The 16598-nt window shown below is 40.0% G+C and overlaps 1 protein-coding gene across 1 annotated transcript in view; it reads left to right on the top strand.

Annotated features, from left to right (window-relative positions):
- Positions 1-5363: 5363 nt before the first annotated feature.
- The window catches only part of UGGT2 (UDP-glucose glycoprotein glucosyltransferase 2), a 107345-nt gene continuing 96110 nt past the window's right edge, over positions 5364-16598 (top strand). The window contains exons 1-3 of the mRNA XM_009891936.1: positions 5364-5465; positions 11319-11606; positions 11792-11869. Of these exons, the coding sequence (XP_009890238.1) occupies positions 5364-5465; positions 11319-11606; positions 11792-11869 (468 nt within the window). The remainder of the gene's footprint in view (positions 5466-11318; positions 11607-11791; positions 11870-16598) is intronic.

Genomic DNA, 16598 nt, shown 5'->3' with positions numbered 1-16598 from the left:
CAACTCCTTAAAATCCCCTTTTTTTTGTCTTGGGGGAGTGCGGTTCGTGTAGCGCTTGCCGTTGCAAGTCGGTGTTTGTAACCCCGGGGTTTCCGTATTCCAAATAACGGGGGCGGAGAAGGCTGGCGACGGCACGGGCTAACCGCTGGTACGGTTTGAGGAACCCACAGCAGTTTATTGCCGTTTAGACAATCGTTCTATCACCCGATGACCCCCTCTCCACCCGGGAAGGGGAATCGGGGGGGAAAAACAAAGAAACCCGGGGGTTGAAATATAAACAGATTTAATAGAATAACACTAAATAGTTAACATCAATGATACTAAAGAACCAATATTGATCCTGAGATCAATATAAAATACACAGGATTATACTCAGCCAATTATACTGGTAGGGAGCCATGCACTCCCAGCAGTGGGCAGCAAATGTGGGACACTGAGCGCTACAGCTTCAGGAGGAAGGGAAGGCCTCAGGGGTCTCCGGCACCTGGGCAAGAAGTTCTCAGCACGGCAGTCATCATAGAAGAGAAGAAACTCCTCAGCAAACTTTCTAATTTATACTGAATGTGGCATTCATGGTATGAAATAATCCTGTTGGCCAGCTTAGGTCAAGTGCCCGGGTCTCACTCCTCCTCATCCCCGCACCTGGCCAGCTTGAAAAACACCGACAGCTTGAAACCCGCATACCATAGCTGGCTATAAAGTAAATATTTTCACAAATTCAGACACTAGAGTCTTCTAAACATGCCATTTTCCCTAGCATTAGAGGAGATCTTACTGAAAAGTAAAATTACTGAAAGATAAATTAATCCAGCATCGCTCAAACCAGGACAACTACCTAATTGTAGATTAAATGATCTGCAGTGCTGTTGGCTCTTGGGGTCATTTGAAGCCTCCAGAGCACAAAGTCCCAAACACCGGACAGTTTTCTGAGGAAAACTTGCTCTCCCCAAGGCAGCAACATCTATTCCCCACCAGCTACTTCAGCAAAGTTTCAGACGTTAACTCTTCCAGCCCCTTCACATACTTACAAAAGCCCTTCAGATTGAAACTGTGTTGCTTCCCCTATTGAAATAAACAAAAAATTAATAGATATTCACATGTCTAGCTTACAGGTCACATCTAGCTGAGAAGTGCTTTGTCAAACACTCTTTGGTCTGCAATGCGTTCTCCATCTTTTTTAAAAGTCTGTCACAAACACCTCATATCCAAATACAAGCCTCGTACAGCTCCTGGATTATAATATATTAATATGCAAAGCATTTCATGTTAGAACTGATTGCACATCGTTGTTATTTAATTACAGAATGTCTTTATTTACTGAGGGATTAATTAGATATCTGACAGCGCTACAGCAACTTTCTTGCTCAACTCTAAAGGCAACTTCAGCTCTGGAGGGCTGATAACAGAAGAGTAGTGCCTTCCCATCGGCTACTGAACTTTAAAACTTTAAAAAAATTAGTTATACTAATGTACTTTAAGCTGAAGATTTTTCTATAGAAAGTAAGTATTTGGACTCTTGGAAGAGAGTATCAGCTCCCATTAAATCTTGCCAGAAATAATAGAAATTGCCAGAAAAATAGATCTGAACAAAAGCAGTTAAAACTCTAAATGTTGTGAGATGTTCCAAAAGTTGCTACCACAAGAACAACAGCATACACCACCCAACTTCAAACACACGAACATACCATCCACACATATGCATTCCGTGGGTCCCACAGCACTGGTAAAGTATTACCCTGGTAAAAGTCTAAGAGTAGCAAATTCTTGGGTCTTGCCAAGACGTCAAAAGAGATGCACTTTTATCTTCAGTGAAATTTTGTTAGGAGAACGCCATGGGTTACCTGGTGAAATCCACCCTTGTACAGCCACGCACCATGTTACTGGAAACCTGGTCCCTCCATCCTCTGGCAGAAGAAAATGCAGAGTCTGGTGTTAAATGAACATGTTCAGTCTTCCTCCCACAATGACAAGAGGTGTGCACCCACTCACTCTAACCAAAGTGGAAAACTGCATTTTTGTCTTGCAAAATCACCGTGGTTTTTGCCAGCAAGAGAAGCAGAGTGTCCATCTTTTCTCTAGGCAGACCCGACTCCCTTCTCTGCTTTGCCCATTACTACACACACCTGCTTTCAAACTCGTGTCTCCCAAAAGTGGGCTTAATGAGGTTGTCTTTTAACCTCTCTCTTTTACTAGGTGACAGGAAGCCTATCGCAGACAAATGTAAATACTTATACATGTAAGATACAGAAGCTTTTTGTTCTCACCTCAGCTTATTCATGACCCAACAAGGAACCACCAAAAAAAATAGAAGCAACATTAAATATAGCCTTATTTCAGTAACAGAATAGCACCAGCAAGACACGTGTGTGTAAATTCATATTTGGAATAAAAGCACAGCTAAAGGATTTAGACTGAAGTATCCCTCATAATGCTTTTAGTAAGATACAGAAATGCTATTAGAATTTAAGATTTTCTCATTAAATACCAGATTGTTGACACTGTACCTTTATCTCCATGAAAAGGAGATCAAAGCTAAATTTGCTAAACAGAGAAATTGTGAATTTCAGTTAAATTTAAAATTCTTATTTGTTTAAACTTGCCTAAGACAGTTACTGATTCGTGAAGACTGGCAAAATGTATTTTTTACTGGACAGAAAGGATGTACAAGAGAAGTAAAAATATTTATAATGAGGTTTAGATTAAAACTTGACTTTTAAAAAGCTTTCATTTTTCTGAAACTAGCAAAAAGTACTTGCAGGCCCACATGAATCTGTGCATTTATGCAGCTGTCAAAGACAGGGTTTTACTTAGGGATTTTAATATTCTTAAAGACGTTTTGCAGACCGTGCTTTATGTAGAGTCACAACTCACGGCACATCCAACCACCACCCAGTTCTTCCCAGAGGCACAAAGGGTGTGCAGTTACACCCCAAGTTATTCTGAACATGGCCCTCATTTGCATAAGACTTGGGGTCTCCAGAGTGAACCTGAGTCTCACGATAGTCAGCAGAGGCTGAGTATCCCTAGACAAGAGAATGTAGCGTTTTCATTTGGTAGCATTTTATGATCTCTTTATAGAGGTCCACGTTCCTGTGCAAGGCCCTGTGGGATTAAGCTTTAATAAAATCAGTTACATTCTTAAGAAGTCAATGGCTTTAACTCACTAGCATCAATGAAGTGACGATAACGGTCATTTTGAACACGGTCGTGTTTCCGTTGATTTAATGGGAACATGACTGGGTTCAAAATGAAGTCCTAAAAACTGCAAACTGTTCAATCTCAACATTTTCCCTTTCAAATGTAACTCACCTTAAATCTCCAATGAGAGTTTAACTACAAGGAAAATCCAGTCAGTTACAAGCTAGTTTTGAGTTACTCGTACAATATGAATGTAGTTTCTGTGGATTTCAAAATAAAACAATTACAAGTAAGACTTAGGATTCTCTTGTTTCTAACATAGTAATTCTCCAAGATCCTGTGCTGTCAGCATGTAGCTCAGAGCTCACCAAGAATTAAAATAAAATAATCCCGGAATAACCTATTCCTCATAACAATTTCAGGCAGAACACCTCCACCTGTCAAAATTTATATGCCAGCTATATTGTCATTTCTACCAGAGATGTCCTGACGTGTGAAAATGTGCACACAAGATTATCTTAAAATTCCAACACAGCGTGTCCCTTCTCCTTCCCACTTCTGAAGTAACACACAACACATTTTCCGAGTTGCTATAAATAAAAATTGGCATTATTACCATGTATTTTAAAGGTCAGTACACTATTTGCCAGTCTGAAGAAATGGGCACGTGAAGCAGTGTTAGTGCCAACATCAAGGGTTTTTACAAAACGTATGAGTAAGCAAATGATATTATGAAGCAAAGGTACAAGAGTATGATTTCATTTAGCAATTACCTGTCTGATAAGGTTAATGTCTAATAGATCTGGTAATGTAAAATTAAAGTGACACCTACCTCACACTGGTTTCTTTAAATTATTTATCACCGCTTGACCTGAGCTGTCTCAACACTTGCAGCCAGCTGAGATTTCCAATAAACCAATTTTTCATTGTGCAGCAAGTCCCAGGTGTCTCCCTTGTCACAAGGATGCAAATTGTTAAATTAATAAACTCATGCTTACTTCAGTCATCTCTCTGGGATTAATTTGTTCCAAGGTTTATAGTATAAACCTCCCTTATTTTTTGTCACATTAAATTTTAGCGTGTGCACTTAGTGAACCTTCAATTTCAATGGCACATTGATCCTGTATTCTTCCTTTTAAAACAATTTATGCGTTATACTGTCACCAGTCCATGGTCTTGTAAAGTTGCAATTCATTATAAGGCTTGTTAATTTTCACTTCTCCTGCTTGCCATTCTTTTTCCAGATGTACTAACTTTATTAAACCTATGACCCCCTCTTATTTTCTTTAGTTAGAAGGCAGACAATATAGAAACAATGTTTTCAGTCATTTCCCCTAAGTGCCAGTCCATACGCAGTGGTTTCTGTGAGTCATTCCTTACACGTTGCTGCGTGTTTTTCTTATGAGAGAAAGGATCAGCTATATTCTGCTTTGAATATTCATAATTCCACCTGTGTAAGACACTGACCTAGGAGAACTGGAACGTCTTAAATCACTTCCAGCATTCTAGTCACTTTTCTTTTGTTGAAAACCACGTAACTGTTTATAGAAATATTACAATAGTTTGGGGTTTTTTTTTCGTTACACTTGCTGGGAAGACAGTTTCCCAAAAAAGAAACATTTCTGAAAACTTTGAGCTATTTTTTTTTAGATCAAAGCCAAAACTAGAAATTTACAGGTAGATCTCCTTTCTACCACGTAAACTTGGTCATTTTTTGCTCTTGCACCAGGGATCATTCCTGGGTTTTGCAACGTGGACATCTCGCAGAGTAAAGAATGAGAAAATGCTCTAACCGTGTATGGGCATGTGCCAACTAGCGCTCTCCCAAACAGCTCCTGGACATAGTTTGGGAGTCAAAACATTCCAGAAATCATTTCCAACTAGCACTCAGTGACCAAGGTTACAGCTTCAACATAGGTCAGGCCACATCATCCAAGAAAGTTCCTGAACATGTTTAATTTACTAATATGGACAACACCACTGAGCATTTGCAGTTTTTAACTTAAAGGAAGAAAAAATTGTGTTCTCTCTTGCCTTTTTGTCAAGTTACATTACAAAACTCAGGTTGAAGTTACCGTATGTTTGCTAGCAAAGAAAATCTCTGGCATGTAGGGCCACACAGGGGGCTTACTGGAGTCCACTGCCTAGGGAATGGGGTGGCACTGGGGACAAGCAATGGCAAGCCTTGCTGGTGTCCAGCTATCATCAGAACTGTAGCAAGAACGATGCGAGGTGTGACTAGCACCTGCAAATTAGCTAGAGAGCCTCTGGCTGCTGTTGCCGTTCAAAAGATGCGTGCAGCTTCGCGGTATGGCCGGGTAGAGCTGGTGAGTGGGAAGATACTTCCAGTGGAGTTACAAATATTCCAGTTATTGAAAGATGCGGTATTGAAAGATGCGATGACTAGCAGCAAATGCTGCTCCTGCCCTAAAGGGAGAAAGCAAAGAGTATGAAATGCAGGGAGTAATCCCAAATCCCCTAAACATAAGGTTGTTCTTGTATGCTCTCTACAACCAAAATCTGTAACGTGAAGACAGCCTGAGGTAAGCGTTTAGCAGGACAGACACAGCAAATTGCTGTCCCATTTCTGTTCTGTGCTCAAAAGAGTTTAGATGTACTTGCGCACATTCCTTCCAGCCTTCAGCCTTCTGAATCCTGCAATATTTATGATGCAAACTCTAGAGTGTAGAGCAGCTTTTGTGGACTTTTTACAGATCACAGGCATGTCATCTGTACCATGGTCATATTTATTTTTCCAGATTGGGGTACAAGTAGCAATTCTACTGACACAGTCACTGTCAATCAAGTGAAGGATATCGCTACAGCATTTGCATAGGATCTTTTGGTTTTTTCCACTAAAGAGCAGTCTAACAGCATGCAATAAATTCCCTTGTTTAAAGATTAAGGTGTCCAAGTCAATGCCCAAGTTCCCAGATTTTAACTTCCTCCCAAGAATTGACTCTGATCAGGGAGATCAATGCAGAGAGTGATCTGTCTCTTCTGAAACTGCTACATACGTCCTTCTACCTAGCAAAAGCTAATATATATTCCTACCAGTATTCCTCCCAAGACCTCAAAACTTCTCATAAAGTAACATATAGGAGCTGCAAAACTGTGTAACACTGCCACCTGGTGATGTGCATCATAGTACTATTCCTCCTACCATCACGCCTACCTACATCACACAACCTTTTGCTTCCTTTTAGGTGATCTTAATCTGCAAGTCCCTATCAAACATCACTTATCCCACCAGCAGTTTATCTTGAGCACCTCTGCTTGTGTCTAGAAGCCAAATTACTAAGGTTTTCAAAGTTGTTCAGTCCATATCTTGTCTTTTACTTCAGGACTGACTTTTAGCCGTGCTACGCATAGGCATGGTCTAACTCGAGGCAAATCCCTATCACAACTTTGCATGAAGTCTAGAAACGTCAGTGGCTTCTGAGAAATGAATCTGAAATAATATTTGAAATTATCCACTAGTCCTCCTCTCCCTCCTTTTTTTTGTTCACCTTTTCAGCCTTTGGGATGTGATGTATTAAAAAGGCAAAAACAACAACAACAACAAAAAAGCAAAACATACCCCAAAAGCCTCAATAGCAACAATAAAAAATCCTTCCAATAAGTTTCCCTCTCCAAAGTGGAAAAAATTATTTCTGTAGTATTTGATCTCAGACTCTTTCATCTCTTTCATCTGATCTCTGTGGGATACAGATGGAAAATGGAGAAAAGCATTGCAAATGGTAGATCAGGCTCAACTTCTAGCCCCCCTATCTGGCTTTCACAGCTGTCCGCAAATCTGAACCTTTCTTTTATAACTGACCTCCAGCTCCTTACTGAAAATCACAGCAAGTTCAGAACCGTTATCGCTTTCTGGGTTGCCGCTATTTCTTGCTAGACCTTTCTTGGACTCATTTCAGCAAGCCGACCTGGATACTTTGAAGTTTGAATGCAAGAACGGCACTTTTTTTACGTGCTGCTACAGGAGCTTTTAGAACAATTCAGCCCCTTCTGAGAAGGACTCCAACTCTTGTTTGGGGATTTTTCTTAACTCTTTCTCATTCACCTGTCATTATATAAGCAACTAAAGGCACGTAATTAGTGTTTCTTCCCTAATGTATAGCCACACAATGATTTCATGTTGTCTTTTTCTGTATTTGTGAATGGTAATATTTATTCTCTAAATTATCCTACCAAAATCAGTGAAATATTGGCCCTGTCACCAGTTGAAAGTTCAGCTGAACTTTTGGAAAATGCTGAGAGGAATTCAGGTTTAATTATGAAGGCATGTAAGTTATTTCACAGCTAGGGCTGCAGTGGAATTACCCTTATTACCTCAAATCTGGCTGGCCTACAAATTTATAGTGCAGAAAAGTTACTAGTACTGTAGATGACAGGTTAGATACTCATACTCAGTTTGAAGTCTTGGTTTGAGACATCTGTCTCCAGCACTAATTTATCTTATGATCTTGGATTAAAGTATGCTAGGAATGGTAATTACCATAAGAACTGGGAGTTTCAACCTGTAACAGCAAATCGTGGCAGCAAATGTCAAGATATCAATAGCTTCCCCAAGCCTCAGCAGAGGGAAGGATCTGTTGGCCTTGCAGTCTGTCTGAGAGAGACCAACGACTATGTAAGAAATACGAGAGGGAAGAAACATTGTTCAACACTGTGACAGGTTTGACATGAATAAACTGTAAAATCAGAGGGAGAACTGAGGTGAAGATTGCTTAAGTGTTTTTTCGGATTAAGAATCAGCCAAAAATGAGGGAATAATTCTCCAGCTGGCAGAAAATGATTCTATGATTCTATGAGTGATCAGCGTGTGGCTGTTGTGGCAAAGACAGCCAACAGGATGCTGGGTTGCATCAACAAGTGCATCACCAGTGGAGAGAAAGAAGTCATTATCCCACTCTACTTAGCGCTTGTCAGGCCACACCTGGAATACTGTGTGCAGTTTTGGTCCCCGCTGCACAAAAAAAAGATGTGGACAGGCTGGATAGGGTCCAGAGAAGGGCCACCAAGATGATCAAAGCACCAGGAAGCCTGCCATATGAGGAAAGGCTGAGAGAATTGGGTTTGTTCAGCCTTGAGAAAAGAAGGCTTAGGGGACACCTTACCACCATGTTCCAGTATTTAAAGGGTGGCTACAAGAAGATGGAGACTCCCTTATTACAAGGATTCAAGACAAGGGGTAATGGGTACAAGTTACTCCTGGGTAGATTCCGATTGGACACAAGATGAAAATTTTTCACAATGGAAACACACAGCCATTGGAATAATCTCCCCAGGGAAGTGGAGGATTCCCCAACATTGTACACTTTTAATATGCATCTGAACAGGGAGGCAGGCCATTTTGTCTAGACTGTGATTTTGCCAAGAAGGGTTGGACCAGATGATCTTTGAGGTCACTTCCAGCCTGGTATTCTATGAATCTGTGAAAATGAGATCAAAATACAGGTTGGTCAAAGCAGCTTGTTTGGACAAGGGGTCTAAGGGCACCTGAAGTTGAAGTGGTTTAGTGAGGAAAAGAGTGTACCTACAAACTACCGACATTGTACATCATTTTGCAGCAAAAGGAAAGCTGAAATGGAATAAGAATTGCACTGGTAAGAGAAGACAGAAGTTGCCCACAGCAGTGTAGTCACACTGTGGCTTGCAGATCATTGATGGTGAGTGAAATATCAGAATTTGATCTGTAAAATAATTACCAGCCCTGCACACTCATCCTCGGCTATATGCAAGCATTCCTGGAAATTAACAACCATGAAAATATTTTTAATTGATGTTTATGATTATAACATTAAAATGCATATGCTATAAAGCCTTTTTATTTAAATATAGATGTTTTTAACATAATTATCAACCCCTCTCCCAACTGCTAAGAAATAGTAGGATATGAGTTGTCCAGAGATTTTACAATTGCATTCCTTTAATAAAGTGTTTGAGAACCCCAAGTTTATAGCAAAAACATGGAGAAAATGGGTGCTCACGCTTTCTTTTGGAAGGACTTTTAGAAAGATTCTTTTGGAAAAGTTTGTTGGGGCCTCTAGCAGGCAGGATTCCTTTTTTCATTCTTTAGTATCACAGAATAGACCTATCATTCAATCTTAATCTTTTCAGAAGGCCTAAGCATATGAGTCTAATACAGCAAATTGTTTATGATAATGGTCAGAGTTATCAAACTTACAGTATGAAGAGCAGTTAAACAAATGTGAATAACCGGTACAGCCAGCATATGTCTGATTTAACTTCAGTTTATCCAGGAAGTCATGATCAAGGAATAATGGAAAACAGAAATAAGGACAAGTTTTCCAGTCAGAAACCTAGCTTTATTATAAACTAATAGATAAACATAATTTTCCCTTAGTTTAAGATGAGATATTAATTATATGTGATAATCATATATACCTGTGTGTAATCTTAGAAGTTAGCCAAATATCTGCCTAGATGAATGACCATTTTATTTTACTGCCAAAGATATTCAAAAGACTATGCATCACAATAGCATACATCTCACATTAGTCCTGTTGTCTTCTTTTCCTTCCTGCGTCCTCAGTGTCCCAGAGCCTGGAACTGCACATCACTGCTCCAGCAGCACTAGGGAGGGGTGGAAAAGCCTACACAGCACATCCCACTGGCTCTTACCTCAGCACTGCGATAAGCTTGCACGGCTGAGAATCCCTCTACCGACGGAAGGATACAGGAGATACCATTAGCAGAAGCTAGCACATTAGGGGTTAAACAATTTGCATTGCATTAATAACACTTCATTTTTGCCCTCAAAGTTTATCTACATTAAAATATTCTAAATGTAGTGTGTTTCTGTAAGTCTAATTATATGCGGTATGTGAAAACATATTTGATAATCACATTTCTAATTATGTGCAATCACTTCAATACACAGGTGCAAAGCTCAAAAAATATGCATATTTGAATCTCTTCATATACAGATATAAACCCCAACTTTGCAGTTACTTTAGTGTTCGGTGACCAGTTATTTCTCTGGCACTGTACTTCCTTGGATTTTTGAGCAGCTAGTGCCATTGGAACCAAATAAATGTGCTAGGCTAATACTTAGGATTGAATTTCTCTGCGTATGTTCCAGTGCTAAAAAAACGTAATTTCTGAATTTTCCAAGGTTTATGAACATTTTAAAGTACACATTTTATAGTTTATTGGCATGCTGACTTCAGAGATGTGGGAATCGTAATTTTTAATTTTCTTCTGGGAGCTTTAATTCTCACAATGTTCCTTTAGTGTATATTTGCCTGGAATATCATATATATGTGCATGTGAATGTGGCTTTTCCAGTTTGGATTAAACTTAAGGGACCTTCTTAATGGTTTAATAATAGAAGGTAATAAAAGACTTGAGCAATAAATCCATTTTCATTGTATGTGTAATAGCTTGTGGCTGCACTTTTTGCTTCACTTTCATTTATGCATAACTGTTATTTTTTACATTGATTTTTAAAGCTGTCTTCACAATGGATTGCAATTAGCTTTGTGTATAAATCATAAAAATTGAAAATTTTATATACTCAGATTAACTGAAAAGGACATAAAGTACTACTTTGCAACATTCAAAAGTAATACTTCTACGTTCCCTCTAAAGATATTCAACATAAATTATTGGAAGGAATAGCTTTAGATGACTTGTCCAAAAGTATTCTTTTTCAAATTTGGGAAGTGAGCTGAAATGAACCCTGACAGGTGAGAAACCAATCTACTAGTTTGCTGCTAACATTACCAAAATGATAGACCAATGAGAAGGGACATAGCAAAACCTGAAAAGCAGCACTGGAATTTGTTCCACTGGGAAAAAGTCCATTGCACTTCACACAAAAAAGCAGCACAACTTGCTCTGTTTCGCTTTAGCTACACAAAGCGTTAATTAAAATAAATCACACTTAAGAGTCACAGAATAGTTTAGGTTGGAAGAGCGCGCTGGAGGTCACCTTGTTCCATTTGTGCATAAAGCAGGACCAGTTTCAAAGTTACCTCAGGTTGTTCAGCGCTTTGTCCCATGAAGAGCCACAGCCACACGAAAGACAGGGTGTAATCCTGCGTCACCACTCCCTGAAATTAGAATCTGGAAATTAGAAGGACATAATGCAGAGGGGAGCATCCTTTTAAGAAGTGCATTGTATTTTCTGTCATGCATTAGAGGTGCACTAGCAAGACATTCAGCGGGAAGCGAGAGATGCCATTCCCAAAGACAAGATTTCTAGCTGGTCCCCGTGCCCGGCTTCTGCTGTGGCCCGAACACTCCTCCACGCACAGCCAGGAACGGGGCGTTACTGCAGGAGAAGTTACCTCTTCAGGAGCACGTGCCTCCTCGCGTGGCAGCGGTTCCTCGCTCCCGCCGAGTCCGTAATTCAGCCCGAGCCCGGAGCTGCTGCGTTGAACAGCCCTGCCTCCCAGCGTGTGCCTTCACCAGAGGATGCTGGACATAAAGCTGCACAGGTGAAAACACAATGGCAATTCTGAGCCAGTTTAAAAAGAAGAGTTTCTTCAAAGAAAAACTGCACTTGGGCTTTAAGTAGACAGTATGTCCTGATGCTGCAGCCCTCACTTCCATCAAAGGTGACTTGGCTGAGCGCGCATTCAGGACACTGGCTAATTTTCCATCTTATCTTATGTTTTCTTAGGTATCCTGGAAAGGATTCAGGAATTGCCTTGCCGATCTGACTAAAAAGGAAAAATCACTGATACGCTTTGTTGTAGAGGTATTTTATCTTTGTATTTTCCACCCTGCATGCAGCAAAAGCACCTTTAGATTCATACATGACAGGCCTACAAGTCAAATCCTACTCCTCTGTCCTGGGAAATACTGCATTTTCTCAGTGAATGCACCTGTACCTTCACACTAAGGTCTTTTTTTGTGCTGCTGTTGGACTATGTGGCCGGAATTGTCCTGAGGCTCTGCATTGCACATACTGAATTAATGTAAAAATACTCAACTTAGTACTTTTTATTTATAAATATTCTATCTACTGAACTTATAATCTCCCAAACTTTTGCATCTGAGAAACCACGTCTGAAATACAAATATGTAACTGTTATCTGAATCACTAACAATGGTGATTTAATAGCCTTATTGTACATTTTAGGCTAATTTTGTATCACCTGTGTTCCTTTCACTGAGTACATAGACAGATTCACAAGTTGCAGTTAGGGTAAGAAGGAAAAATATTCTTTTCTTCAACACCTAAGAACCTCACGGGGTTCTATAAATAAGAGAATAATTATGACAGCACACCAGTTAACAATTGGGGTTAATTTTTAGTTGGCATCAGAAGTGCCAACTCATGTTACATGATGAGCTTGATCCACTAAGCTCAGATTTTGCATAGTTAGACTCAGGAAAAACTGCTATGTTAAAGATAAGCCCTATTTTTATCCACTGGTACAGTTAGTTGCTCAGATTTGGCATGGCAGGAGCCAGTATGGTCCAGGAATCAATACATCCACACTGTCCTGTTGGCACAGCAGAGCAGTGGCACTGCTTAGGAACTTAGCTGGTGTAACCAAATGGAGCTGCAGTCCCCGTTACGGCCACATTTTACTGTTCTCCACTACGCAGTACAGACATGCCCAGAGATCCATAGGAAAGCTGTTGATCTGGCCCGGGAAGTATATTCTTTACATTTCTGAGGTGGGTCATTTTAAATAAGACAATGTAACTTCTATGTTTATTTTACAAAGTGAAATGTTGCTTCATTTTCTTTCCTTTTTTTAAGAAAAGTTGGAAAGAGAAGCATACTGGAAGAGACCCGCTTACTGTAACTGGAGCTGCATGTGTAGGCATAGCAAAGCAGCATAAATTCCAATTCCCATGTTACAGTCGTGTATCATGCCATGTTAACTTCTGCATGAATTTTTCTTTCACTTGCTCATCCTTGTAAATCCAAACGAAGAGCTAACAGGCTATAAAATGTATTTTGCATTGTTTATTACATAATACCACTATATCCAGATATGCTAATCAAATAACCCGGGTTGGTCTTTATTTTCAATGGAATGGATGAAGAGCATCCATAAGTCTCTTCAAGGAAACACCTCAAATGCCTGACATAGGACTGACATTGACAGACTCTGAAGAGATTGGCCTCCGATCTCACAGCAAGATAAAAGGATGCCAGCAGTTACGGCTCAGGAGGCTGTCAATTAATAACCAGATAACGGGTATATCTTTTGACTAGTGTTTGACATTTACATTACCTCCAAGTTAGGGAGAAAGTGAGCCTTTCAGCTAAAAATTGTTTTCAATCCGTTAAAAAAAAAGTTTTATTTTCAGCTAACTGAATACGCTGATGAGGCTCAACTTATTTGCACTTATTGCTACTGTTTCTATTAAATAGACATAGCTCAATGTGACTTATACTATAAAACATTTGCATCTTACTGAGAAGTCTTCATTAATCACTTCCTCTCTTCACAGTGAAACAGCTATGATAATCAATTCTTATTTGCACAGCTGTGATATGAATAATTTTTAAATTTTGCTGTAATTGTTTTTCTGTTCTGCTGAAAAACAGTTTTGGAGAACTAAGGGGTTTTCTCACATATATATGGAATGTACGTACAAGAATGGCCAAGTGTTATTTGGAATACTTAATCACATAAAATTCTGCTGTAGAAATGAAGATTAAGCCTGCTCACCATCTTCTAGGTTTGCACATTGCTTAAAAGATTAAAATCTGCCTTTGTCCAAATATAAAGAAATAGATTTTTGAAAAGTGTGTATTGGCTCTTTGTGGCTAGAATGTAGCTAAGGTACCAAAGCAAAGGGAAGATGGATAAATACACAAAAGCTTTTATAAGGAAACTAATGTATTTCTTTCTGAAGAACAATCAGAACTGCATCTTAAGCAATGCATCAGGTTGCCCAGAGAGGTTGTGCTCAAGAGCTGACCCTGCTCTGAGCAGGAGATTGGATTAGTGATCTCCTGAGGTCCCTTCCAACCTCATTGAGCCTATCTATGATGCTAAATTTTAAGCACTTAATAAAACAGTAATCTTAAATGTGAGAGAGAGATACGTCTTGGCAGGGATATTCTTTCTGTCTCATGGAGATCTCTGAATTTAAGCAGAGGGATAAAAACTGGACAAACTATTTTCTGTAGTTCACCACAGATTAATTATCTGACCTTCGATTCAGAGCTACTACTTTATCTTTGCACTGAATTCAAAGCAAGTTGTACTTCCATAACCAATCGCAACAAACTTTTATTTATCTTTTTGTATGGCAAACCATAAATTGTCACAGCTCAAGATGAAACAAGTACAAGCTGTTAAGAATTCACATTTAAGCAACAATAGCAGCCTCTTCAATATCAATATCAACCAAAATGTAATACAGCAACTTTATATAGAAAACTAATTGATAGATTAGGGTTAAGATAGATGCATCCTCATCCCAGATAAATAGTATCACAGGGAGTTATGAAAAATGCGTGGTAAATGTATATACATGTATATACGTGCCTAGTAAATTTCAGTTTCAGCTGAAGAAACAGCATAAAGCAACTCATTAGTAACTCCTTTAACCAGAAAAGGATTGTTGGGTTTGTTTGGTTTTGGTGGGGTTTTTTTGATCAATGCTCAATATAAAATAGCTGTAGCTTATGCTGTGCAGAACAAGTGTAGCTTGAGTTCTACTACATCCATCAGATGCATTTTGAACTTTGCTAGGCAGTGGTGGAATTGTCTTTTACCAGTTCATTGCATGTGTTTTTACTTTGTGCGGAAGCAAGAGTTTGGCCACACACACAGGTTATTAGCACAGAAAAACAAGGGGCCCAAACTTACTTATCTGTACAGTACTCTGACCACGTCACCTGTTGGCAGCAGCAGCTTCTCAATAGTCAATATAAAAGAAAAAAGCAGCTCAGACAGTATATCACAGTCTTTCTCCATATAAAAGACACTGAATTTTGCTATTTCTAATGGCCTTCTACACGAACCAATAGAAATACTCCTGTGCTGCTATTTTTAATACAGCTGGAGGATTCTTCCTCCAATAAACTACTACTCTGAGCTGCTCCATATTCACATCCCACAGTACTGCTTCAGAAGCACCTGCACCAGCTCTTTTGCCTTTGCTATACAGCTGGGGAAAAACTACGGGACAGAATGCAGCAGTTTTGTTGAGCAAATGGAATTAACTTGCGGGATCTCAAAAAAAATGATAAAAAAGGAATTGGGAGACCACAAGCCTGAAAATCTTGTTTGAAGATAGATGCAGGGTTCAAACAATTGTTTTTCCAGCAAAGCTCACGTCTACTGAGGAAAGAGTTATGTTGGCAGGAGACAGAACACATCTCAAAATAGAAATTGGTTTGGAAAACTTTAACTTGGGTGGGGAGGGGGGAAGGGGAAGATTAAGTAATTCCCTCTTGCTGTACCAAATATATATGCACATATATTCTGTACGAAGCTACTCACGCTTAGTAAGCTCCTAGCTACTATTTTTAGCCGAACAGCCATTAAGGACCAAGCACAGGTAGAGACACTGGGTGGTTTGGGGAGCGTCAGGGAAGGCAGCTGCCATCCTGGCTCTGGGGTAACACATCCCTGTCTCCCCTCAGCGGCGAGCAGCCGCGGCCGCTCTCACCAGCAGCGCCCACCTCTTACAGCTAACGCCAGAGCCCCACAGGGGAAATGTTGAGGGATTTTAGTTTTTAAGCATAAATAAGTTTTAATTAGAATAAATTACTTAGGATTACAACATGGTGTGATTTGTGCTGTTTGCCTAGCTTTACTTGGCATGAGTAGCTAGATCTGCTGAAGCCTTTAGGCCGTGAGGGAGTTATTTCTCTTCGCAATTTTCCTAGCCGCTGGTACACTGCTGCGTTTAATCTTTTAGTATGGGAATGATGTTGATATCACACTGATGTTTTGGTAGTGTTTTTCCCCCAAGTCTGGGACTCTTCAATTCCCCACGTTCTGCCAGCGAGCGCAGCCTGCACGAGGAGTGTAAACCTGAAGGAAAGGAAGCTCCGACCTCGACTGAAACCACAAATCAACAAAATTAAGAGCCTCAACACAGAAAAAGAATCCAGTAAGATGTCAGAAGACCCCAGACCAAAACCCACCATTGGACTAAAAGGCGTGTGGACAGCCTGAGGGGCTGCAGAAACCACAAGGGTGTAATGGCCCAGGGATTCCTTTGTTCAGGATCCCTCTCTTTGGAGGCACCCAGCCCGGGCTCTTCTTACTGCTGCGCCTTCCGATTAAGTTATTTCCTTTATAAAATCTGCCGCTTCAGACCACGTTGAGGAAAACCTTGGGTCGAGCCTGAAAAAGGAGGAAGCGCGCCTGAGAGTGGGAGCGTGTGTGAACGCTCGGGCAGCGGCTTCTCCTTTAGCGGAGCACCTAAAGACACCCTACACAAAATTCACAATGCGAAAATTATTAAAAAAAAAAAAAAAAACCAAAAAACCACAAAAAACT

This window comes from Charadrius vociferus, unplaced genomic scaffold (genome assembly GCF_000708025.1).
Source record: "Charadrius vociferus isolate BGI_N301 unplaced genomic scaffold, ASM70802v2 scaffold110, whole genome shotgun sequence".
NCBI classification, from domain to species: domain Eukaryota; kingdom Metazoa; phylum Chordata; class Aves; order Charadriiformes; family Charadriidae; genus Charadrius; species Charadrius vociferus.
This window is presented reverse-complemented; position numbering and strand designations above follow the sequence as displayed.